The sequence below is a fragment of the Pseudochaenichthys georgianus genome, chromosome 21 (assembly GCF_902827115.2).
Source record: "Pseudochaenichthys georgianus chromosome 21, fPseGeo1.2, whole genome shotgun sequence".
In the NCBI taxonomy this organism is placed as follows: Eukaryota; Metazoa; Chordata; class Actinopteri; order Perciformes; family Channichthyidae; genus Pseudochaenichthys; species Pseudochaenichthys georgianus.
This window is the reverse complement of record NC_047523.1, coordinates 17,160,316-17,187,666: the sequence shown is the minus strand read 5'-3', so window position 1 is coordinate 17,187,666 and position 27,351 is coordinate 17,160,316. Positions and strand designations below refer to the sequence as shown.

General features: G+C 40.8%; 1 protein-coding gene across 1 annotated transcript in view; it reads left to right on the top strand.

Moving 5' to 3' along the window:
- Positions 1-27,351, top strand: part of thsd7ba (thrombospondin, type I, domain containing 7Ba) — a 198,125-nt gene that overhangs the window by 32,384 nt on the left and 138,390 nt on the right. The window contains exons 3-5 of the mRNA XM_071207105.1: positions 16,700-17,540; positions 20,122-20,370; positions 21,180-21,349. Coding sequence (XP_071063206.1) covers positions 16,700-17,540; positions 20,122-20,370; positions 21,180-21,349 — 1,260 coding nt within the window. The remainder of the gene's footprint in view (positions 1-16,699; positions 17,541-20,121; positions 20,371-21,179; positions 21,350-27,351) is intronic.

Genomic DNA, 27,351 nt, shown 5'->3' with positions numbered 1-27,351 from the left:
GGCTCCGCTCTCGAAGGAGGTGTGAGACGAAGAAGAAGGAGGACGAGGCACTCCACCTCTGCCTCCCTCGAAGGGTCCAGCCGCTGCCTTCGCAGCAGCAGTCCTTCGCCCAAGCTGCCTCGAACTCTGCTCGGTTTAAAGCACCGGAGAAGCAGAGGTCGCAGCCCGCCCCGAGTCCCCAGCCCAGGCTGGAGACAAGGGCAAGCTGGCCTAGAAAATCTCCGGTTCCGGCTGCAGCTCAGGCGCAGCCAACCCAGAATTTCGACCAGTAGTCGAGGAAGAAGAAGCGAGCGGCGTGACAGCCCCTCCTTCTCCCCTCTGTGACAGAGCTGGAAGTTCATTCCCCAGCTCTGAATGTGTTCCCGCCGCCTCGAGAGATGCCTCAACACCATCCTCAAGTCCGCAAAAACACATGTCACACAATGGTTGATTATTTTGTTATAAAACATTTGCCGCTGACGCATCCAGGTTTCAGGCCGAGGGCGCAGCTCAAAAAAATTAAAAGAAAATCAATAAAACCAATAAACAGCCCGTCAATTGTTCCCCTTCTGAGAGCAGCTACGGTATCTCTCAAAAGGCGGATTACTGGCGGGTCTGTGAAGGCACCACCGCCACGCGCATGCGCAGTGCCGGCTGGAGCCGTAGGGGCACCACCGCCACACGCATGCGCTGTGTCGGTGGGGATTGTCGAAATAGGGCACCACAGTGCTCAGACACTGGAGGGCCCCATAACACAACAAATAGAGACTCAGAGGGGAGGAGACGTGACATCTCAGCTGGCTCTAAGGAGCATACAGCGGGAGATACTCACGATATCTGCTTGGGTTTCTCAAGACAGTTACACGGAGCCACAGACTCCAAGTCACCGTCACCCCCCCTCGCTTCTCGGGCTATCTGTATTCACAAGCCCGGAGAGAGTCAACCCACATTCTGGAGAGAGAGGTTCTCTCTCTCCTAGAAAGGAGGGTTTTATCTATAATGCCCGCCGAGCAGAGTCAGATTACGCAGACAAATGTCCTCGTAAAGCACCTGCTCAACATGGGTCTCATAATAAAACTAAACCCGGCGTGCGGAGAGTATTGGTTATTATGAAATGCGTAGTGGCACTACACCCAACTTTTCTAGTACGGGGCGCGCCTACGGGTTCTGTCCTTTCACGGAAGGTGGTCACCACGGACGCATGTCTGACAGGCTGATAGGGTATTTACGAAGGTCGCCCGGTGAGGGGTCTCTGGAGCAGAGACCTCCAGCGGGCGCACGTAAATCACCCGGAGCTTTTAGCGGTGTTCCCCACCCTAAAACGCTTCCTGCCTTCTCTCAGAGGACACCATGTCCTCGTGAGGACAGACAACACGACCACAGTATCATGTATGAACCGCCAAGGGAGGTTGCGTTGTCTCCAGTCACACACACTGGCACACAAACTGATCCCTTGGAGCGGCAGACGTCTCCTTTCTCTGAGAGCGACGCATATACCAGGAGGGATGCACCTCGGGACAGAACTACTGTCCAGAGGTGCACTACTCTATGCAGACTGGACTCCACATCCAAGGATCGTGAGTCCGCTGTGGGTGCGTTACGGCAGAGCCGCGTTAAATCTGTTCACATAAAGAAAAAATGCTCAATGACAGCTGTTCTCTTTAATGCACGATTTAAACGCACCGTTAGGCGTGGACGCACTCGTACACAATTGACCTCCGGGTCTTCTGTACGCATTCCCACCCCTGGCTCTGATACCCCCAACTCTGGCCAGAGTGAAGGTGCAATGCCACACACTTATCCTGATGGCTCCGCCATAACCCACAACGTACGGGCTGGCGGAGATATATCAGCTGTTGTGCGGGCAGCCATGGCAGCCCCCACTACGCAGGGACAGATTGTCTCAGGCGGGGGGGGGGCGATCCTTCACCCACGGATCCCATGCCATGTGAGCTTTGAGGGTAAGACGGCTAGCCAACATCCTTTGGTCTGCCGTTTTATGAAGGGAGCCCGCAGGCTCCTCCCTGTCTCCAGGTCGCTGGTGCCCTTATGGGACCTGGCAGTGGTTTTAAATGGGCTCAGAATGACCCCATTTGAACCCCTGGAAGGAGCTGACATGAAACATCTGTCACTCAAGACAGTGCTGTTACTGGCCCTGGCATCCGCCAAGCGGGTCAGTGATATTCATGCGCTGTCTGTACATCCCTCATGCACTCAGTTCGCCCCAGGGCAAACAAGAGTGTTGTTGAAGCCCAACCCTGCCTTTACACCAAAGGTGGTTGGTTCGTGTACCCCAATTGACATTGAGGCATTTCCTCCGCAGCTGGTTTCCTCCGGGGAGCAGCAGCAGGATCTGTTGTGTCCAGTCCGTGCTTTACGCACATATATGGACAGATCAAGGGAGCTTCGTCTTAATGACCAACTCTTTGTGTCCTGGGCTAACCCTCACAAGGGCAAGCCTGTTACTAAGCAACGGCTCTCCCACTGGATTGTGGAGGCGATTGCTTTGGCCTATACGAGTCAGAATCTGCAAGCACCTTCGGGTCTGCGGGCTCACTCGACTCGGGGCCTGGCTACATCCTGGGCTTTGTTCAAGGGTGTTTCCATCCAAGACATCTGTGCAGCAGTGAGCTGGTCCTCGCCGCTCACTTTTGTCCGCTTTTACAGGCTAGACGTCTCTGCTCCAAGCGTGGCCCGAGCAGTGCTGGGCACCTTGTTGAGTCGGGACTCTACCTGTTAAGTTCTGGTTGATCGGTGATTTTCGAGATAAGCTCGCCTGGCAATACGGGAGCTACAATATCCCATAGTGAGACATTGAATGGAGTGTTATGAATGAGAACTATAGGTTACTTACGTAACCCCAGGCTCAGAGTAACATGAAGTGAGATGTCTCACCAGACGGCCCTCCTTGCTATGGTGAAGCGAGAAGAGGTGCTTATTTTGAATGACGCATGCGTTGTGGCGCAAGCTACTTATAGGGGGTGAATTCCCTGACGCTGACGTCAAGATCACCAGCCAATCAGGATTGGCGTAATGAGATTGATGCTTCTGTTTGCTCCGCGATGAGGCGCATCCCATAGTGAGACATCTCACTTCATGTTACTCTGAGGCCTGGGGTTACGTAAGTAACCTATAGTTTTGTTGACATGTTTTTTCAGTTTATGCTTACAGTAGAATACCTTTTATTATTTTGAGCACACAAATGCTCTTCAGTTTCAAGAAGTCAATTGCACTTCATCAATCAAGGCTACAGGAATACATATTTATATGTTTGATTTTTGAGCACTCTTGTACTACTTGTTTTACACAAGTCAATTCCCCAGAGCTCTGATTGGACTGAGTATCACGAGACTGCAGATTTGTGTAACTGGAGGTGCTACATGGCAAATAAGTATTGAGGCCATTTACTAATATTTAACAAATAGAATCAACTCGGGAGAGATAGTTGAAATATTTTAACATGTATTTTTCTCATATCATGTCCCTTGTTGTGAACATATCTGCAATTTTCTTTCAGCATTTAATACCTTCCCTCTCAGCTCCACCTTTGTTCTGCACTCTTCTCTCCACAAGGGATGGTATAGAAAAGCTTTGTTGGAAAATGCAACCATGTTTTAGACTCTAATATCAAGATCTACAGCAGAATGTCACTGCTATAAAACATTCTGAATACAAATATAGCAATCCAAATGCATACTAAATAGAATGGGTGAATTATAAGTTTATTTTATTTTAGGTTTTAATATTATTGTGCCAAGGAAAGCTGACAATGCACTAATATCAATTACAAACAACACTAGGAGAACACATAATTAACTGATGTATACAGGCACACGTTTGCAATATTTCTATATTTGTATGTAATACAAAGCACATATGCTTAAATTTTGGGGAACAACAGCACACTTTTACCTGAAGTATAACCTTGGCTCACTGGTACCTCGAAAAGCTTAATATGTGTATACATGACTGCATATGCATAGAAGAAGAATAATTGTTAATTTCTTATTTTTACCTTCCGCCTGCATAGTTTGGGCATCAGTAGATGGATATTGGACATCCCATAGGGAGTGAAAGGCTCCAATGGCATTCTTCTATTGTGTGGTACTCACCATGCGAACAGCGTTAAAGCAGAGCCTTGTGCTGAGTCTCAGCACATTGACTTATCCTTCCTGTTCCTTCACAGTGAAACATGAACAAAAGTGAATGTCGCTGCTGTCAGTATTGTAGCTTTAGCCAGATTTATGTTCACACAGCTGAGATTGGATACCTCAAGATGTGGATTATGTGACTTTACTTCAGTTACACAGAAATGAGCCCAAAGAGTGTTCGTATCTGACAGATATTCCTCTGCAGGATGTGTAAGGTCACACGAAAAAGACACATCTTTATGTAACTAATAGTCATGTTGCTGTGTGAGACTGTAAACAATATAACAAAACAATACAATTCAACACCAACTATAGCCTCCAAAATGTCTCTAAAATGGAAACTTAACTGACACAATTTCAACAAAAACTGAACATATAACACTTCATATACATTGGGTTTACTGCAGGGCTATTGTATTGCATTTCATCACGGAATAATCTGGTAGCACAGTGCATAGTAGGGCATTTTCAATTCATGCTCAGAGCTGTGAATGTCTGGCCTCAATTTCTGCCTTGAGTTATGAGCCACAACATCCAAGCCACACAGCTGCTTCTCGCGTCGGGCTGCAGCAGGCTTAATGTCCTTTAAAATCCATGCATCACACCCACGCCTCTCCCTGATGTGTGCCCACCATTACATAACAGCCTTTCTCACTGTGCGTGTATTCAAGAATGAGGAAGACGGTACCAGGCTCTCTGACTCAACAATATCTCAGTACACATTGCATCAGTGTGACAGTTGAAGGACAGATTCTGATTGCTACGGTTACATTACCAAACATATAAGCGTCTATTTTTAAAGGTCTGCCATTTATACAGGCTGTGCAACTGCTGCACTTGGAATATATTTTTACATTTCAAGTGTATTTTTGGTCTGTTTTTTTTGCGTTATAGTGAATAGATTTTTGAATGTTGCCGAAAAGCAGCTCACCGAAAGCATTCACACTGAATTAGGGTTGAAGATTCTGCTGATGTATTACTGAAGTGTTGCTTTCTGCATATGGCCTTGTGTAATTGATATCAATGGTCAATGGTCAATGGTTAGTAAGTCAATAAAGATATCTCACCAACTGCAATACAAATATTTTAAACTCAATATCTAATTAAAATGAGCGACTGAAAGGGCCAGCAGAACAGCCAGAAATAATCAAATGGTTGGTGCCATTCAAACATTTCCACAATGTATTTGACTTTGTCTTATTTGCACACCACAGCCACAGTATCCTCTGTGTTATTGAAGGGAGATGGATAACAGGTGAACCTCTAACTATCAGAACTTCCAAACCATTCATTAGTTTCCTGTCCTTTCTTGTAAGCCTCCCAGAGGAATGCAGTCGGAGGTTCCTGCACATCTCTAATGGACTCCGTGATAACAACTACTGCGGCTGAACAGCAGCTGATGGCTTTGTTTGGATTCCTGATAAAGACAGACCAGAGACTTTTGTGTTTTTGGCTGAGGTGTTCATGTTGTTATCAATGCATACAGTTGCCTTATAGAGTTTATTGGGCGATTTTTTTATTTCACAATGAACCAAGGTGTTAAGGACCTTACAGACACTTGGACTCAAACGCACGACTCAAAAGAAAGTTTGTTCAAAAATAGTCTTTACTTTGGAAAAGTATAAAGTTCAAACAAAACATCACTCCTAAGAGGCAAAACATAGCAAAGCAATTTACAAACTAAATAAACTTGACTATGGTCACAAAATACAATAATCTCTGGGCGAGACAAGCTGGCTCTCTAAATGGCACAAGGCACAAGACGAACTGGCACAGGACAAAGGGAGACAGGACTATTTATACATGAGGTAAGGGGGAACAGGTGGAAACAATCAGGGGCGGGGCAGACACTGACGATGGCGGGAAAACACACAAAGGGAGGAAGTAAAGGGACCTGAAATGAGACCAGAGGCAAGTACAAAATAAAACAGGAAGTGCATCGACAGGACTAGACAGGTGAACAAAAAGACTTGACTAAACATAAATCTAACCTGGGCTATGAACTAAACGTGAAACAATAACATGAACCTGATTAACATGACATGAACAATTTAGCAGACATGACGGGATGTTACACAAGGTACATAATAGGAGAAAAAAGTAGGTTTATTGTCGCCAAACACTGAGCTTTTGTTGTCTCTGGCATCAAGAAAGAAAAAAAGACTTCACAATAATGGTGTCTTTTATATGCTATATGTTATTTGCTGTAAGTTAAATTAGAATTGATAGGGATGCTCGCAGTTGTACATTATCCAGTCATTTTTCATTTGACCTCCCATGGATAACTATAAAACAAGGTAGCATCGGATTAATAACTGAGGGACAAAGGGAACACAGATGACAGATGGAGGATAGATGAAGTATTTAGCCTCTGCAGGTTACACACTGCAGGCTGCCTGACTTGCGTAATCGCTTCTTCTGCCAGAGAGACTCTCGTTGGTCGAAGTCCACATTGAATTTGTCCTCAACTCACCTGCAGGGCAGTTTGTGGTTGATTAAAGGGAAAAACAAATTGCTCTGATTTAAGTGTGCACCATGGACTGACCGTGGAACGTGAATGCCCTGCGGACAAAGACACTTTCAAAAACAGCAGTGTATTAATGACTTGCCATTTACATTGACAGGCAGATTGTTTGTTAGTTTGGGAAGATCAATACTTACGTGTTAATACATTGGATCCTGATGTCTCCTTTAGTGAATCCCATCTTACAGACATTTTGCAAGGTTTTCAGCAAGTGTTAGATGCTAAAAATGTGTAAACAGTGTTGAACAAATAGACTTACTTATTTATAATTGAATGTACGGTTTACTGCTGTCCAGACGCTTTGAAATATAATTTGAGAAGTGTGCAGTACTGAGGCTATCCACTATCCAAAAGTACCAACTTGCAGGATATGGTGACAAAGTGAAACATGAGGGTGTGGAGGTCATGATGAAAAGTCTTTGACTCTGACAGCCCCAGGCTTGAGTCTTGTCTCGTATAACAGTACATGTCCCTTTCCTTAATTATATTGCCAATCTTTCCTTAAAGTACTATTCATTGATTTCTTTGCCACAGAAAAACAACCTGTAACATGTGATTTGACATATTTTACCTTTATATAGTTGTTGAATGTCCTAGCAAACAAATCTGTATTTAAACATCCAGCAGACATGTTAGCATTCATTTGAAGCTCCATCGTTTATATAAAAATATCGATTAGTGCAGCTTCAACAACACATTGATTTGGTTTAATTGCTTTCCATGCCCTAAATCAAGAAGTTTTGTCTGTCTAAACACAACAATGTTATATATACAACATGAAGTATCTTTTAAGGACCGTTTTCGTTGTTTATTTACAAGCTCTTAATGGTTTACATTGTCCTGGTACAATCCATGAAACCCACCTGCCTCATCATGAAGTGCTCTCACCTCACACTTGAGCAGACATAGAGTAGCACTTCAGGAATCACTGCTCAATCTGAGAGCAGCTCAAAGAAAGGCTCTGTGGTGTGTCAGCAATCAGTGCTCAAATGAAATATCAGCATGTTCAAAAATGAAGGCTTTGCCAAGTCTCCTCAAACACGTATGAGCAGTATTCCTTACTTCATAGCTTTGTCAGTCCCTTTAATTCCCTTACTTACCCTGCAGCTAATTCCAAATCAGCTAAAAGAGGTCTCTTCTTTCCCCTTTCAAGTCTATTTCATGTCAAATTGTCCTTTTCTGTAAATACATAGATAAGCATTTTTCTTTTTGTGGTTTTAAGCAGTTAAAATTATACTTCACTTTTATTAATGTATTTTTTCTTTTAATGTTTATTTTATTATCTTTGACTGTTTTTAAATGCCATTTTCTTAATGTCTTTCATTTTTGTAAAGCACTTTGAATTGCCTTGTGTTGAAAGGGGCTATACAAATATACTTGCCTTGCCTTAATATATTATTGGGGTCAAAAGCCTGACAACATTTCAGAGAAATGCACAGTAACATTAAACAGATTTCTTTAGAATAAAAAGCAGATTTTTCTGCATTGCCAGAGATACAATTGTCACTTTATCGCTGTCCTTTATCCCAAGGCCCCTTTCACCTGCATTATCAAAACACCAGGGTCTTTCCTCGGGTTGCTACCTAGATATGCCCATTAGTTCTGCTCCTGTGCTTACGGGAGAGAAATCCCAGGTCAGTGGAAGACAGAGAGACAGAGGAGTGAATGACATCCTATCCAATTAGGTGTCACCTCTACACATGCTGGTGCAGGAACCTGAGGAGACCGCATGAGACAAGCAATTACATGGAAAAAAGATTCTGATCACCGCAGAGGCATAGCTCACCTCTGCCAGTCCCCGCTGTAGTTTATATGTCTTAAATTGATATGTACTGAAGTGCTGAGGCATTTATACGTGTAAACACATTGATCTGGCAGAGAAAACCCCAGAGGCAGCCTAAAATCAAAGTTGGATCTATGAGTATAAACGAGATCTTAGAGGAAATGCACTATCTGCCTTGTAGATGAACTACCAGGTCTCCAAAGGCCAGATAATGGAACAGCCAAAGATTGATTTTATTCAGAGAAAAAGGGACACCCTGTTATCCAGATGTTAAAAAAGAAAATATCACTGGAATTAGATTTATTGCCGAACTTGACTATAACAAACTCATATCCTGCTGTGCTGACATTACCAATCGTCAAACTGAAACAGTTTTTACACATTTCAAAATGATAACAATGTACTCGCCAAGTTAATGAATAACCACTGAGTCTGATGGGGAAGTGAAGCTGTGTTTTGCTCATATCAGTAATTACATTTGAAAATAAAGTGTCATTATAGTACATTTTTTTGCGGAACCAACAGGCAAATCTTCAACAAATACTTTTCAAATGTTAATAATTCCCTACAAAAACTTCCCAGGAAAATAATGTCTGTGCCAGCTATCTTAAAATATTCCTCCACCCAACTGTGCATGATCCATCGTGCCTTAAAGCAAGTGTGGGTAATGTCTTTTAGAAACATTGTTTTTGTGTATTTGTTGAACTTCTCTTTAATTATTAATAAATCTAGCTTGTTGGCTTCTCCAATGTTACCCACCCAGCTTTTTACAGAAAGGAGCGTGTGTTTTCAGCATAACAGATTTAACACACTCTGACAGCACACTGCTGTGGGCAGGTTAGCATATACAGAGCAGAAACAAAGACAAATGTGACTCAAGCAATGATCCGGAAAAAGGATCAGGTGGAAGGAAAAATAAGAAATGAACAATTATTCTTCATCTATGCATATGCAGTCATACATATTAAGCTTTTCAAGGTTCCAGGGGTTCCCTTCAGGTAAAAGTGTGCTGTTGTGCCTCTAAATGTAAGTATATGCGCTTTAATTTACATAACAATCTACATAGAAAATATTGCAAATGTGTGCCTTTGTATATATAAGTAAATGATGTGTTCTCCTAGTATTGTTTGTAATACGTATCCTGGATCTTCCTTTGAGTCATACATCAACTCTCTACGTCAATACTCCTCACTCAAATGACACTTTCTACCTCTATGCATCCATCATATTGTATTGTGATGTTTAGGGTCTGTAGATTTGCTGATCCTGGAACACAGTAATCAATCAATGTTGTGATGTTTGAATCTTAAAAAGTTCTCCACAGTAGTCTCGGATGTTTTGCATTCCAGCATCAGTGTGTTGGGGCACAGCGCCTGTCAGTGTGCGAAAGGAACCATAATGTATAACATACTACAGTATTATTCAAAATGACAGTTTCCATTGGCATAATCATGCAGCCGGTCGTAGCATGCGTGGCTTGTTTAAGCCAGAGCAGAAAGGGGGAATTAACTCCACCAAACAGGAAGTGAATACATCAAAAGAAGCTTATGAATTTCTCCACCTTGCTATGTGATCTGACTGCTGTGCCATTTCAATACAGTGCATACCCCACACAGTGATAACTCTCTGAAGGAATCATGCTAATACTTACTAAAGATGATTGATTATTCACTTACAAGTCTTCATGCTGGCATTAAAATGACCCTCTTCATGATTTACCGCGTTATGGATTTGAGATAAATCAGAGCCAGAGGAGCTTGTCGATCCTGCATCATTCTTTGTGAGTGTGAAACTGGCTCCCACCACTGAAATCAGCCAGAAGACTCTGGATCAGTCTGTGGGTATATTTATCACACATGATATCTCGGGCACCACTAATCAATATTTTTTTGTAAGGGAACGATGGTCGTTGGTGCACTTAGGCAATTTTAAAATAATGTTGCTTGGCTGAAGAGGGGATTGCATTTCAGCCTGTATTTGGTTAGTTACTGAGTGGTCATTCCATCATGTAATGGGCACTACATGTGTTAGCGTCCTTTTGTATTTAAACTGTGGCCATTCAGTTAGTGATTAGGCATTCAAGTAGGTAGCACTGATGCTGTAGGGCTGAATGTTGAATTATAACAGAATCCCTTTGGGGCCACGTGTATGGTATTGCAGCCCCGAGGTACCAAATTCATTAATGTGGGATATTGAATCTGCATTCGATGCGTTTCCTCTGGATAATGCAAGCTGCAATAAGCATCCCATTGTCAAGCCAAAACACAAATACCATAATGCCTTCACTTATTGAGCATCTTTATGGAAATATACGATTTATATTCAAGCAGGAAGGTCAAAACTCTCCCAGTGGCACATTTCTTTCCCCATAACTTTATATTTGGCTGCAGGTGATGAGTTTTTTGTCACTTAATTTGTTTGTGAATTGTCCCTGGGCGATGATTTTGAACTTCCTTTCTCACATTTCCTGTTCCATAAACACTTGGCTATAAGGAGCTAATTCAGCGTTGTGGAGATGGATTGACTGCCTGTTGATATCTGATGAATTTCTGCATATATGCAGCTTGTAATTGAGAATGCACCTCGCCGCTCATAAATTACAACTGATGGAAGTGTCGCATGAGGGACGGCTCCGTGCATAATGAGGCGCAAAGGCATAGGTATCATTTAATTAAAACGTTTTTTTGACAAAGGACGCACGTAACCAAACAGTCAAACTTAACTCGGGCAGGGAAGTTAAAGATGAATGGTGAGTAAACTGAGCAGGTGTGTGAGAGAAATTGTGGACTTTACTGACCTGATGCTTCTACCAAATGTAACTAAAGCAACCAGAGAAGCAACAGATGTAGCGGTGGCGAGTGCTGTTTTCTCTTGATGTAGCGCTGCTGTTTAAGAGACACTTTACTCCTTCGCTGTTTGCTTTGTCTCCGTCTGTCTGGTTTCGGGGCACGATGGAGATTGCTTTTGTTGTGCTATTGTCGTACAGCTTTGCCATCATTTGTCCAACTTAAGGTTCCAACTGCTGAAATAGAGAAGACATTTTCTGTCACGCTACACCGGCTAACTTTAATTCTTCTCTTTTCCTGTGTTATAAAGAAGTCTGCTCAGCCTCTTGCCAATTAGGGTTTCCTCTTACATCCTGGATGCAAATGGAATAGTAAATATAGCAGGGCCCCCCCGGGGATACCGGAGCCCTCTCGAGGGGGTAGGCACGACCTCTTAAGTGCGTCAGGAATGAAGGAGCGGTGGGTGACTGGTGCCTCCTGAGGGGCTGACAGATGCTGATGCTGACAGACTGAGGGAGTGATTATTCAGAGCTTAAGAGATGAACTAGCGCGTGTGTAGCCAGCTCCCCTGGCAGCCAAATCACTCCCAATCACACCTCCATAAATCAGGGACACATATCCTGGAACAGCATGAACACAGCAACACCGAGCAAAGGTGGTCATGCTGAGGAAAGAGTGGTTATCATGAAGAGTGCCATCATACACCGCAAGGGCAGTACACTCAGCTTGTAGTTGACACCAAAGGTCTTTAAGCTCAGTTGTGAATTGCTCCTCATATCTTCAAATTGTAGCGCTTTCATGTCCATGTTTGGGTGTAACCCATATAAGATTTGTTTGCTTTTGTGAGCTTTGACTCAATTGAGGATGTATTTTCACACAGTGCGGAGGAATGTGGGAATAAGGGACACAAATGCCCCTTTTTGAAATGAATACCTAGTGAGTTCTAGTGTCTAGTGTGCCCAATTAAAAATATTATATATCATGATGATGTCTTCTTAGCTTCAAGTGATCTTGTGTAGCCTCTTCTGACAGAAACAACATGTCTCTACTGTTCAAAGCGTTTCAAGTGTCTTTGAGGTTGTCAACAAATAGCCTGAGTCCACACATCATAGCTCAAACTATTAATTACAACTGAGGCATGTTCATTCAGATTAATGCAACATGCTGCTCTGTAAAGATGTATTCAAAAGTAAGAAATAATATTAACAGGCATGTACAAAAGAAAAAGGCAGGGTAGCCATTTGCACATACTCAATGTATTTCTTATTCACAAGTGCACATTTATGGTAAAGGTCCACTTCAATTCATGAACATGGAACAAGTTGAATGGGCTATGGTCATTTTACAAGTTCAATACCCAAGATTTGCGGCTGTGGTTGAGTCACTAGTATCTATTATCTATTTTTGTTTGGCCTCATACTGTGTGTAGTTACTTTTCATGTTCTTCCTTTTTATTATATCTCCACAAATGGAATGTTAATTGTTAAGAAAGGCTGATGTAACCAAACACATTTTAAACCTTAAGTATTTCAAATGTGATCTCTTGAATGTGCAATGTGTAGTGTAAAGCATACAAAATGGCTGACGTTAACTACAGGGTAACCCAACTCATGACGATTATAAAATAGAAGTGTTGTTTAACGTTACCTCAGAGTCTTAGCCACTCAAATTGTAGTCATTGTCCCTCTGCTGTCAGTTAGTTGTGAGCTTTTTATATACCTGTGAATTAAGATCGTATGCCTTACAGGAGTAGAGGTACAATAATGCCCCTTTCTTCTGAGGAGCAGGTAGCATGGAATGACGTGGTGCAGTATTTTAATAGAGCTCCCTTCCCATGATGCCACAGGTCTTGCTCATTATTTATCAGTCTGCTGTGTTGTAATGGCTGCTGCATTCCAGTGCGTCTCCTAGAACTTGTTATGAGGCTTTCTCTGAACTATGTCTTTGTTGTACCTGTAAAAGGCAAACAATAATACATCTGCAAAGTATTTGGTTAAAAGAAACCCAATGGTGCTCGAGGAGGAGATTCTGGTGATAAGGCAGGCAGGATTACCTTTTAGTGGCTAATGGTTGCCCAACACTAAAAGCAGTTGTGATGTCACAAAGTGGGTACATCTGATTGTTGCCGAATCTCTTAACATACTCTTAACATACTTATACATATTTATGTATAAAAAACATGAAAAAGCAGATTTTGCACAATAGGTGACCTTTAAGACAAAAGGATGCTAGTATTTGCTATGGAACTATTTATCAGTGTCTACCGAACACAATGACTGCATGTGGTTGAACACACTCAATGTGTTTCCCACTGTGTCAATAATGGCCGTGTTCTCATTACTGCACATCTTCATGTTTATGTGCATATCTTACCTAATGTCTAAAATCAAGCCAAAGGACACACATAACAAAATGTTCCAATGTGCAAAACATCTATGTTAATAAAAGTATTAACGATTTTAGATTTCTCGTCCCCTGAGCCGTGTTGGACGAAAAGCTCATATGAGCGTAATGATGTTAGTTACACCGTGAGCCCCCATTAACATCGCAAAGCCAAGACGAATAAACTCAATGATGTGCTCTGATGAACTATGAAACAATTCAGCAGTTTGATATATTGCTCCCTTAAGCAAAATGCAACTGCTTCGAAGTGTGTTGTCGTGGGAACACAGTGTTAACAACAGATTTCACTTGTGCAAAAAAAACAAAAACTGTTTCAGCGAGTTGTCAAAAGCAATTTAGGGAAGCAGTAGGATCTCATTATTACATCAATTTAATTCCAATTAGAGGGAATTAATGAAATGATCCCTTTCATAGCATGTGGCAAAATGACTGGCAGAGATACAAAACATCATATCGGCAAATTGACTTCATTCATTTGTTTTTCTGATTCATCACTCCTTGTTAAAAAAATGAACACAAAAGGTCAAAAACTAAATTAGCATGTCACAAATTGTTATTGGGTTTAATAAATCACACATTAATCTAGCTTTTTTTTTTTTTAAATGAAATTGCTATTTAATTCGCCTTTTCAATTGAAGCTACACATTCTGCAGTTGTGAACACAGCATGGATCGCTATGTCACGCATGTTCTTTTTAATATTAGAAAACGTTATGAAATTAGAAAGTCAGAGCTTGATTCAAAGCCTTCAACAAAATAAGCATTCATATTCAACAGCGCAAAATCCACTTCCTCAAGTAAGTACAGCAACAAAAGAGACGGTGCAGTAGGTTGCAAACATATCATTTAAACATGACTGACAATTATTTTCATCAGACTGAACATCAGATGCATTATATAGTATACAATTGATGGAAGTGTAATATGCTATATGTGTAAGAAAATGTGTTTAACATCAAAGATTAAAAGAATTGTCCTATATTTGTCAGTATCCATATCCGCACCTCCATATGAATACAAAGCTTTCTTTTCTTTGTTGGTGAAAGTTTTATCCAAATCTTTTAGTATTGCACCCTTATCATCTGTAGACTTTTTTCATTTGTTTGTAGGAACACTCTCCAAAAATATAGAGGCTGTGGTCAGACTGGAATCCATATAGATATTACATTTAAAGCTACATTTTGACGCTGACAAAGTCTCTTCACAGTGGGAGGCATCAGCTATTTTGTTCTCTCTCTGACCACACAGAGTACTTTTAGTTTGTGCTATTTGTCAGAGGTGGAAAATCACTGCTTTTGTCGCAAACACTTTGATGTTACCTAGTATTGACTGCAAGAGCAGTTCTCTTTCACAGTGCCACAATCAACCACATCATCACTCCGATACAAGGGTGTATAACTGAGAATGAAGTTCTCTTTCATAACTTCCCAGTGTCTGACATGTATTTGACTGAACACTTTCCTGAGGAGTAGAACAGGATGTTACACCTTTTTTGTGAGCATAGCTTAGTTTATAGTTGCCTAACAACACCCCAAGCTTTGAATGTCAGAATGACTGATCATAATGTTCACACAGTTAGTTTGTGTCCACAATATCTCTGTTTCAGAGTCTGTTATATCAGATGTACTGAGAACAGAAATAAGAGTTATGTTTTAGAACACTTTACATTTTATTTATAAGGAACACACTATTCTCTTGTTGCTAATAATCCTATCAGGTTTATCAACTGGATCAACTTCTGCCTGAGATATGAAATGTAATTATTAGGCATGTTTCAAATCAAATCAAATCAAGTTTTATTTATATAGCACATTTATAAACGATTTTTGCAATTCATGTTTGCTGGTTGACCTTTCCAACTGTGATGTTATTAAATGTTCCTAAAGCTATCACCATTAAAATAGGGTTTCCCTTTATCCTCTTAACACTGAAAAGGGCTCAATTAGGGAAGTTTGTTCTTCTTTACTGCCCAATTTCATAATATTAATCGTTTGAGTGTATTCTTAAATCAAAGAAATGTATATAAAGAAAACCCAAATCCTCTGTGTACTGTGAGCAGAACATATCTTTCAATACTACCTGAGCAAACTTAAACGTGTCTTTGTATCTTTAAGTACACAAGCCATTGATCTGTTTGGGTTCCAAATCCAAACATTGATGAGAGATGATTTTTATTATGATTGGCTGAGCAATCATTGTGATTGAATGTTTCAATCTTATTCTACTTTTTGATGTAATTGATGTACGGTGAGACCACACTCAAATCTGAAGACGCCTATTGATTTAAGTATTGACCAAATTATTATTAGACTAATGTTTTCAGGTTATCAAAGATGATAAAAAGAGAAGACTGTTAGAGAATAATTCTTCCTTACTCCTAAGATATTTAACCTTATTGCCTGTTGACGTTAATAACAAATCCTGTTTGTGACGCCAGCTTTAAGGAATGTGCTCCAGCACTTAGTGTCAAGTTTTATGGCCTGAGAGGGGAGTTTACGACTGTGGGAACACTGGCTTTCTAAGAGACATCTCCTGTAGCTCCACAGATGTTTACGCCTCCCCCAATATGCTCATTAACTCTCTGTAAACTAGTTAAAAGGTCTATCGAGAGATAGGCTGAGGAGAATTGACATGACAACCCACCCGTGCAGTCAGAACCTTTTGCTGCTGTGACTTGTGATATTAATTCTCCGGCCGTTGACTTGTAATAAACTATCATTGTTTGACATCAAAGCTCCAACTCTCCTCGTGTCTCTCTGAGTTCTGACTCTCCATTGCTGCAGAAGTTTCCCTTACAAAAGTAAATCAAGTCCTTTTTGACGAAAAACTAACCTCGTATTTTAGGTCAATTTTATATTGACGTCCGCTGCTGGTTTGATTACTTTCTTTTTCACTTTTGTTCCTTTCTTCCTCAGTTCATGAATAAAGCAATCATGGAGGTTAAGTGAATGGCCTAGAATTGTGCTTGATTGCAAGCTACCAGATTGCTGCTATTTAAATCATCCTATTTTTTTCTACCTCCTCAGATTTTAATGAAAATGCCCTCTCCATGTGTTTCTTTTCTTGGTTTGCAGGTCAGTGGGGTCAGTGTATCGGGGAGCAGTGTGGTTCTGGTGGGGTTCAGTCAAGGACAATATGGTGTGTCCACACGGAGGGCTGGACCACCCACCATACCCACTGCCAGCACATGGACAAGCCAGAAAGCCAGCGTCACTGCTTTAAGGTCTGCGACTGGCACCAGAACCTGTTTGAGTGGGAGGTGTCAGACTGGGGGGGCTGTGTTCTCGTCCCTTTCTTCTCCAACGAGCTCAAGCTGAGGATGGCTGAGTGCGTAATGGCGCAGCACGGCATCCAGAGGCGCAAAGTCCACTGTGTGCGCACTTCAAACCGTACCACAGTCAATTTGAGGATATGTGAGTTCTTTTCCCAGAAGCCACCTGTGGAGCAGGCGTGCCTCATCCCCTGCCCCCAGGACTGTGTAGTTTCAGACTTTACGTCCTGGTCCAGTTGCAGCAAAACGTGCGGCACAGGCATGCAGCATCGGACTCGACATGTTCTGGCCACGCCAATGTTCGGAGGGGAAAGCTGCCCCAATTTGACAGAGACCAGGACTTGTTCTGGTTATGTTGACTGCCCTGCTGGGGAGGGGGAGTACCAGTACAGCCTTAAAGTAGGGGCCTGGAGTGAGTGCCGACTTCCGTATCACAAGGACGCCCTGTTGAGTGGCAGGACCACAGTGGACTTCAGCTCCAATGAGAACAACACAGTCACATTGCACATGCAGACCTCCCACCACCACCATCATGCCCACCACCACCACCACCACGATAACCCCATGTCATGGGAGCTGGAGGTGGGATACCAGACACGACAAGTCCGCTGCACACGGAGCGACGGCCAGAACGCTATGCTGAGGTAAGACATTACACGTGCTACCATGTGCTGCACCTTTCATACAGCGAGAATGAGAAATAGTGAAACTGACATTTCTATTGGTCTAAAATTAATCCACGGTTATGACGAAAGAAGGGCACACTGGAAAACTGAAACATTGACTTTAATTAAATGTATTATGTCAACGTTTTTCACATAACTGTATTAGGGTAGATGAAAGCAATAATATTAAGTTTTATTCAAATATATTTGGTGTAAATTAGATGAAATTTGTTGACATAATACATTTAGTTAAAGTCAATGTTTCAGTTTTCGTCAGTGTCGCTGTGTTAAATAAACTGGTTTGTTGTAGATCTGGGGGACAGACCTCGACATACATCTCTTTTTCCATGTGTTGAGGCTGCTCTTCTACTCTATGTGGGCGTCTGCAATTTGAAATAGTCCTAATGGAGTTGATTGCTTTCACGACTCATATTGTTTAATAACACGAGAGGGACATGATCAATGACCATCCTCCTTCATGATCCCAGCGGGTCATTTTTTCCTCGTGCAGAGGACTATTCTGTGAAACTAAATGGTTTGTATTGATGGTGGTTATTTATTCAATTATAACTGGATTATGTGGGAGCTGGTGTTTCAGCAGCATATTAGCATGGGGGTGAGTCACTATTATGGTAAATGTCAAGTGCTGCTCCCCTCCTGTCCCTGCTGTTTGAGCAAACCGTGGTATTTAGATTTGATAAGAATGGATTTTACTGCTCAGAGCGAAAACACACTCATTCCAACACATGCAGAAATAAACAACATACCACTGCATCCATTATATCAAGGAAATAGAAAATCATTACATATAAATTATATTGACTACATACTCGACCCTTATCTTAGTGCATGATGACACTATTAATTGACTGCTGAAATCAATTGTTAACTTCCATTCTTGGAGGCTGTGGTATCAGAACCACTTAACATAAATTACTGTGGGAGCATTGCATTTTATATTTAGAGTCATGGACAGTGCATTGCAGTTGTGTACAGCTAAATAAAAACTTTGCCGTGTCAGATTTAGGGGTTTTAAGAAGTATCATTGTTGTTTTGATGTTGTGAATTTTGTTTAAAGGGCTTAAGATAGGCTGTCTAGTTATGTGTTTGATATATGCCCCTTAATATCCCCAACAAGGCAGGCTCCCTGGCTTTATGACTTGATTGTGAAGAGACCATTTATAGTTCGGTGGCTGATTAGCATGGCACTTGCTAAGAAGTGCGATCGGGGCTTTTGAATATGGATTTCCCACCTGAGTTCTGCCTCATTCTGCTTTTCTAATTACAGCCTAATTAGAAAGTAAAATTCTTAAATGAGCATTGTACTCGCATCTTAATAACCTACCTAATTAAATTGTTCAAATTAAACAATGAAATTGTAATGACTTGACTAATGCTCTGGGGCCTCCTCATTTATAAAGGGATATACGCTCAAAAAATGGTGTACGCCAGTTTCTACACAATATTTGCGATTTATAAAATGTACTTGACGGGAAAATGTGCGGTCCTCCACGCAAACTCTAACCCATGCGTACGCACTAAGCACAAACACGGGAGAGACGAGAAACTGTGACACCGTTGGCAGAAGGAAGAATGGAGAGAAATATGTGGAAATAAAAACATAACTTGGAGAAATAAATAAATACGGATATATTATTTAAAACCACCTCGAATATGTTGTGTTAATGTTATGAAATGTTTTCTCATAAATGATGCGGTAAGCAGGAGGACAGAATTACGTCTAAACTGACGCCGTTTTGCATTTCTATAGGTTGTGGATACGAGCATGGTTTTATATACTATCATGATTAATCGTGTTTTATGCCGTTTGCCAAGACTTGATAAGTCGCTCGTAAAACACAGGAGGTATGGAAGCTAAGAACACCATATGTGGTAAATTGCAGGATATAAGGTTGCTGCGGGGGGGGATGCACAGGCTGCAGTGGAGACGCTGCGCACAGCTGATCGACAGCTGGAACACAAACCACCAAATACAAAACAATAATTCAGATCCAGTCGTCATGACTCCACCCCGGAGGGATTCCCCGATCATTTCTTACAGTTTCTCATCCAGAGGGTGTCTCCTGTCCCCGGTACAAACACACTGCCTGAGGAAGGCTATGTGTATTTATTTTGTCATTAACCTTTTTCGGACCATTTATTTATTTATTTTGGTGACGATCCGACCTCCATGCTGCTACTCTGGTTCAAACAGCATCCACCAAACAATGTGATTTGTCTCGACCTCCCCAAAATATCATGTAGGCCTATAACAGCTTTGAATATAGTCATGTAGGGAAGGGGAAGCTGTAAAGGACATGTGCTTAGCAGGTAGTCAGCAGCATGTTTTATTTGATTTCTTAGATTCTCACTGCATAAAATGTATTCACAGGTATATTTAACAAATGTAACATCGTTCCCGCTATCTCACTCTCTGCACAGCAACTCTACTCATACACAGTGAAGGTGTTACCTAGTTAAATTGTATTCTTTATGTGATTCTAGGATTTTAATTGAGGTATTTTATCTTAACATTTTCTTACTTTTTCTCAATATTCAGCCTCTGTACCAGGGACAATGCCCCCTTGACCTTTCAGGCCTGTGTGATGCCCAGAGACTGTCACACTTCTGATTGGTCATCGTGGAGTCCCTGCTCCAAGACCTGCCGCTCCGCCGACCTGTCACCTGGTTACCGCCTCCGGTCACGCATCATGACGCAGATCCCCGTCCGAGGGGGGGAGCGCTGTCCTGCCCTTGAGGAAAAAGAAGCGTGCAACATCATAGGAGATTTGCTTCCAAACTGCCCGAGGTAGTTATTAATGACAGTGGTTATCATCTCAATTCAGCTCACAATCCCCAGAAACAAAAGCTTTGTTCACCGGTAATCTCAAATAATGACTTTTAATTTAGCTTCTCTGAGCTTTTTTCACCTGAGTGATTATGAAAGAAAGCCTAGAGGCTGCAATAATTCATGATTTCACTGTTGAATTACTTGTTTTTGGTATTAGCTCAATTATGTTGTGCCACTTACAATAATGTTATGTCCTGTTGGGAGTTCCTAACCCACTGGATGTGACAGGACAGTCCTATAACAGTTTGAGTTAGGCTTAGGCTAATATTACGTGCAGTAAACAAAGTAAATCAATAGAGTTTTGTCTCTTCCCTGCCGGTAGATTGTTTTATTTTCTAAATCTACATGGAGTGCCTGCGAGCAGAGGCTTTACATGATTAGGGAAAACTCATTACGGAAATTAAGCATTCGATAGATTACTGTTGTCATAGTGGACCCATCCAATATTATTGCTTTTCCGCACCGCTGCATATTTCATAGTTGAAACCAAACATTTGTTGAGAAGTTCTGAAATCCAAGTAATCATGCCTCCTTCAAGCTGACATACTGTGAGAGACTATTGCTGCTCCCGCTAATTCATCTTTTTCTTTCTGTACATTTTCAGAAAACAACTGCCACTACTCTGTATATGCTGACATTTTCTTTTTTGAATCAGTCAATTATACATTGTTTCTGATTGGATTGTGCCTGTATTCATAAGAGTACACAAACAAGACTTATCAGACAGTGACTCCTGACACTGATATCTTCTCGTGTTTTTCCGTCAGGTATGTGTGGAGGGCCACTGACTGGGACGACTGTCGAATCCTCCCCTTACTGAGCCATCAGGACCAGCGGCTGGCCAACATCTCCATCCTGTGTGGAAGTGGGATCCAGACCAGGAAGACCTACTGTGTTCAGGTCCCCGACGACTCAGCACCACATCACAGGAAGGAGGGTAAGATCTCACGCCACTTGGTGATACAAAAGTTAAACCATAAATATATTCTGTCTAAACCAGCCTGTCCTCCTCCTCCAAAAAACGACCAAATAGGTCGATTGTTCAGCAGCTTATTACGACCTATAGTCACGTTTTAAAATATAGCACCTCTAGTGGTCTAGTGGTCGTGTAAGAAACAACAATTTGCGGCATATGGGCTGATGCTCCCGTTGATTGCAAACGCTCCGGAGGGTCGTATATTCACAAATAACCCTCTCTGGAAAATCCTAAATTGTAGAATAGTTTGGTCATTAAAATGCTTTTTGATCAGATTTCTAGCAAAAAGTGTATATTGTACTTTTAGAATCCACGTCCAGTGAATGTGTAGGATCTATAGTTTGATAGATATTACGAACATGATTTGAGGTCCCGCCAGGAGAACGTGTATACTACGTCTTTCCCCTATTCAGCGTCCATGTAAAGTGGGCGTCAACCCTCACAGGATGAAAACAGTATTCTCGGTCTCTAAGTTCATAATAAAACCGGAAGTATTCCCCTCACTATCAAATGATTACACAGTGATATCTGCATTACTCATCCACTAAAAAACATCAGTTTATCCTTGTTAATTACACAACATTGATTGGTTTAAATTGTGTACAATAGGGGTGTAACGGTTCACAGAAGTCACGGTTCGGTTCATACCTCGGTTTGAGGGTCACGGTTTGGTACGGGTTCGGTACAACAAGGAAAAGCAAAAGAAAGTTCCAAATGCATAATTTTTTTTGCTGTTATTTATTTTTAACAGTAGTGCAAGTTTTGGTATGAAAATAAGGAACTCTAACATTTGGAATCATTAACTGTATTACACAGTTAAAAACAAACCACAAACAGTAACACACACACTCATGGCCATATTATTTATATTGGCTGATGTCAAACAAAAAGGTTAAATAAGCTGTACAACTAAAAAGAATGTCTTGAACATATTAAAATAAATAATAAGAAAATAAAATCTGTACCTTTAGGAGCAATGTCTAACATGTGTAATTAACTTGTGAGTGTGTGAGGCCACTATGCCTAAATAAAGGTACTCAAGCTTTACTCTATTTTCAAGTTTTTCATCAGAAAGATGAGTTTGTCTACATTGTCAGTAGTGAGGGCAGATCTGTTGGCGGTAACTAGGTCACCTGCCGTCGAGAAAGCCCTCTCGCTGGGGACTGAGACTGACTCGGGTGTGATTGAGCATGTTTGATGTGTTACCACTAGCTGTCGAACAACGCCGACACACCGTCCTCGTCCGATCCACAACTCGCACCCCATCATTGTTGTAGTCCACAGGGAACCCGAAATGTTCCCACACACCTGATTTAAAAGAAGCAGGTGGGTCTTCTAGCTCCTGTGTGTTGTGTGAACTCGCCGTAGCTACTAACTTTTCTTCTTCATGTATTGTGTTCGTTTTGTTGTGTTTTGTTCTTGTTCTTCATTTCTTATTTACGGGCGGCTGGCTTTTAGGCGCAATACCGCCCCCTGGATTATATATAGTGTAATACTGCCCTGAGTGACAGACTTTTTTCACACTCGTAAAAAAAGGCGTATTCGCCGTGTGACTGCATGTGCCGAACCGTGACGTCCGAACCGTGACGTCCGAACCGTGACGGTACGGGACGAATACGGATACCGTTACACCCCTAATGTACAATGCTTTTGTGTTTTTAACCTTCGATTCTGAGAAACAAATAGTTTTTTCGAAGTTTGGGATGGCCTAAAACACTACACTACCCATAATCCTCTGCTATCGTTTGGGACTACAACATCCTCTTTGCTTGACAAACCCCATAATTAATCCTCAAGCTCTGTGATTGGATGTTGGAGTGGCAATGTGCCAAGGTTACACAGAGTGTCAAACAGCTCTTTGAAATGGAATGAAACCACGGCAGACTATCCAAAACTGGACTCGAACGGGTCCAGCCCCACCCCCCAGAACTACCCATGCTGGCTACTTGTGTTTCGCAACATTTGAAAAGACGTTTTCGTATTTCCCATAATTAGTTGCCAGTATTAAACTGTGTACATCCCTGGAGGTTTAGGGGATACGAAACACAGTGGTGTTATCAAATTTAAAACATAAAATTAATCCATAATGGGCAGTATTAATATATATCCGCATGACAGCTAAGGTCAGAATAGCTTTATTTAATAGCTGGTCTTCTGTCTGTGACCCCTCCTGTTGTTACAGTAATTGATAAGCCTGAAACATGCACTTGTCAAGTTTCAGAGGCACATTTTGCAAATATGGCAGTAGCCATCGATCATCTTAAGATAAGATAAGATATACTTTATTGATCCCAAGTTGGGAAATGTTGTTGTTACAGCAGCACATGTACTGTACTACTTTGTTCTACTCCACTACAATTCAGAGGTTAACCTGGTATATTTACTCCACTACATTTATTTTAGTTACTTTGCAGATTCTGATTAATGATGTGAAATATATACAACCCTTAAAGCAGACTTTAGTTACACCTGAGTCAAATTTAGGGAAGGTGATTGTCAAGTGCCAAAATAAACTATGCAATATATTAGATGTTAAGTACTTTGTCAGACTTAATATGTATCTATTGATACCCCCAAAGTTGTGTTCTTATTCAAAATAAGACCTTAAAGTATTCTTTAATGTTTAAATTGTGGTCTTATTCAAAATAAGACCTTAAAGTATTCTTTAATGTTTAAATAAAGCCTTATTAGTTTGTCTGTTTTGCTCATCCTCCTGTTAATATCTTTGGACGTCCTGCACTAAACTGTTTTATTGTAGAGATCACTACAGTATCTTCTTGATATTTTCTATTCTATATTTCTATCATTGACCTTCTACTTAATCCAGAACAGACAGACCACTGTCAAGGACTTATTGACCGTTGTTAAGGACGCTCACATCTGCAGAAAGAAGTTTGGTCGATTTAACTGTATACTGATTTTCTTCGCGGATCAAGAAAGAGAAAGGAAATGAGGTTAAAAGGCGGAGTGCTGGACGTCAGATAAATCACCAGAAGATGACAGAGAGGAAGTAAACACTAACAGGAACAGAACACGGTATGAGCTCTGCCGTGTTTAAGGACTTGTTAGTGGATCAAAAACTGTGAACAGAGTTGTGCCGTAAAGTTGTTGTTGTCGCAGTTCCAGCCGTTGGTGCTCCGTGGAACAGAGTTTTTTTTGTCTTAGCGGTAGAAATACGATAATTTTTAAGTCAATAAAATCATTTCAATTAATATTGGGAGTCGATTCCTTAGTTTGTTTAGTATCTGGCCGTGTAATAAGCGGGATAATGTGCAGCGAGGCGGTCATTATGGGGAAAAGTTTGGACAGTGAATATGTTAGCTGAAAATAGAATATCAATGAAGACAGCTCTTTGGACCAATGGATGTGTGGGACAACGATCAATACGTCAACTGCAATGTTTATCTTGACGTGACCGGCACAGCTTTAGCTAATGCAAACAGATGTGGCTGCATACCTGCAATATGGAAGGCTCCTGGTATAACGTGTGAAACAATTTGCTTCAGTGTCTACTGCAGTAATGCAATCGACAAATAAAAGACATTTCAATCTACGGAACAAAGCAGACAAATCTGTGCAACTCACTTTATCAATGTGGTTAAGCAAGCATCTAATATTAACAAAGGAGATCAAACACCATGTCAATTACTTTGGTTAGAAGACAAAATGCACGGTGGACATTTAGTGAAATTCGTTATTTTTTCAAATAATAAGTAGAAAGGTCTTATGGGGTTCATACAGACTTGCAGGGCAGTGTGTTTTCACATTAGATCAAATAAGTGGATGAATTGATTTACTTTGAACATTGCAAGGAAGTTCATCATCCCTCCCCCTGTGAATTATGTAGAAGTTATTATGCGTTTTTCTTAGTATCATGCAGATTTTAAAAGTTTTTATTAATGTAGACAGGTGGCTTACGATATTGAAGTAATTCAATATAGAGAATGTAACTTCAGGAGACAGTTATTTCAGTCAGTTGGAGAGAACCACAACTCATACTGAGGTTTATTGTCTTAAAGACAGTTTAAGCTCAGGGTGGAGATGGTTAAGGTGTAGCCAGACGGCGGCTTCTTCTACTTTTCAATACATCCCTCAGGAAACATGATGAAATGAAAACCACTGAGGTAAAGTTGAAGGTAGTTCAGCAACATTTAACCTGATAGTTGTTGGAAACTCACAGCATGTAGCTGCTCACACTCAATCTATATTTATTATTTAATGCTAGTAACCTTTAAAACAGGTTATTGAACCTCAACACCTTTGGGTAGAATCCAAAATGTCTCTGTAATAATAGAATATTAAAGAAAACAATGTACCAATTAAATATAATATCAATAAGTGGTTAATGTCTAGCCAGGTTTTTTATTGTAAACGTTCTTACTAACCAGCTTGTGATATGAATCAGAATTTGTCTAGTTTTAGGCTATTTTATTTATTGTTCGGCTGTTTATACAACAGTTGTAATGTAAGATTTATACATGCTTTTCAAGTGATCACCTCCATGTTCGAAAATGTGAAATTATAATAATGCAGGATTCAATTAGTTAAAATCTGTTAAATGTAAAAAAATGAGTCAATGATTGCCAATTTGTTGGTTGTATTGATTTTTATTTTGTTTATGTATTGTCACTGAGGGCTTCCCCAGAACCCATTCAGCCTCTGTAATGCACATTTCAAGGGTAAAGCCAAAAGCCTAATAGGGCTTTATAAGTTGTCAAAGCATTTTTTTTTTTTTTTGCCATATATTATTCATGACGTTAAGTAAACTTACTTTTGAATCTAATCTAATTACTTTCTCAAACTTTCACAAATAACTGCAAATACATGGAACTGACAATAAAAAGGCAAATCACAAAGGCAGACAAATTCACTCAGTGAAAAATGATCCTATTTTTCACAAAACTTCAATCAGACAAAACAAAACCTTTAGGCTCATAAAATCATCACAAAAATCGCAGGGATTGCAAACCAAATAATTAATTTATGTTTTTAATTAAGCACAGTGGGTATTTTTTTAATGAATTTTAACTATAAGGTGCTTTTTTTCCTAATCACACTTCTGCCTTATAAACATAACCATTTATTTAATAAAAACACATTCATTTTGTTGTTGTTTTTGGATGTTTGTATTCGAGGTGTATTTGGACAGTGAATATGTTAGCTGAAAATAGAATTTCAATGAAGACAGCTCTTTGGACCAATGGATGTGTGGGACAACGATCAATACGTCAACTGCAATGTTTATCTTGACGTGACCGGCACAGCTTTAGCTAATGCAAACAGATGTGGCTGCATACCTGCAATATGGAAGGCTCCTGGTATAACGTGTGAAACAATTTGCTTCAGTGTCTACTGCAGTAATGCAATCGACAAATAAAAGACATTTCAATCTACGGAACAAAGCAGACAAATCTGTGCAACTCACTTTATCAACGTGGTTAAGCAAGCATCTAATATTAACAAAGGAGATCAAACACCATGTCAATTACTTTGGTAAGAAGACAAAATGCACGGTGGACATTTAGTGAATTTCGCTTTGGGCTCTCATATAAATGGAAATGTGCCTCTCAATGAAATGCGGAGGTGCATCAAAATGGAATATTAGATTTGAATAAATCCCAGTGTTGTGGGAAGGCAGAAAGTACCCTCTCTTTTTTGCGGTAGCGACTTATGTCAGAGCCCATTACAGGTTGCTGAGCTTTCTCTGATCTCCAAATGATAGCAGCCATGCTTATCGGTGCCTCGGTAATACCGTGTATTGCCTTAATATCTCCCTGTTTACTCCCATAGCTGGTCACTGTCCTCAATTTAATATTCTCCTGAGCCAGACACGGAATAAGAAGAGCAATTTCCCTTCTGTTCTTTCTTCCTTTTATTTCCTTTGGCACAAAAAGCTTTGCTAAATGGAGCCTGCTTCTCACCATAATGCACAATATTTGAAACTACAGTAATAGCTTTCACTA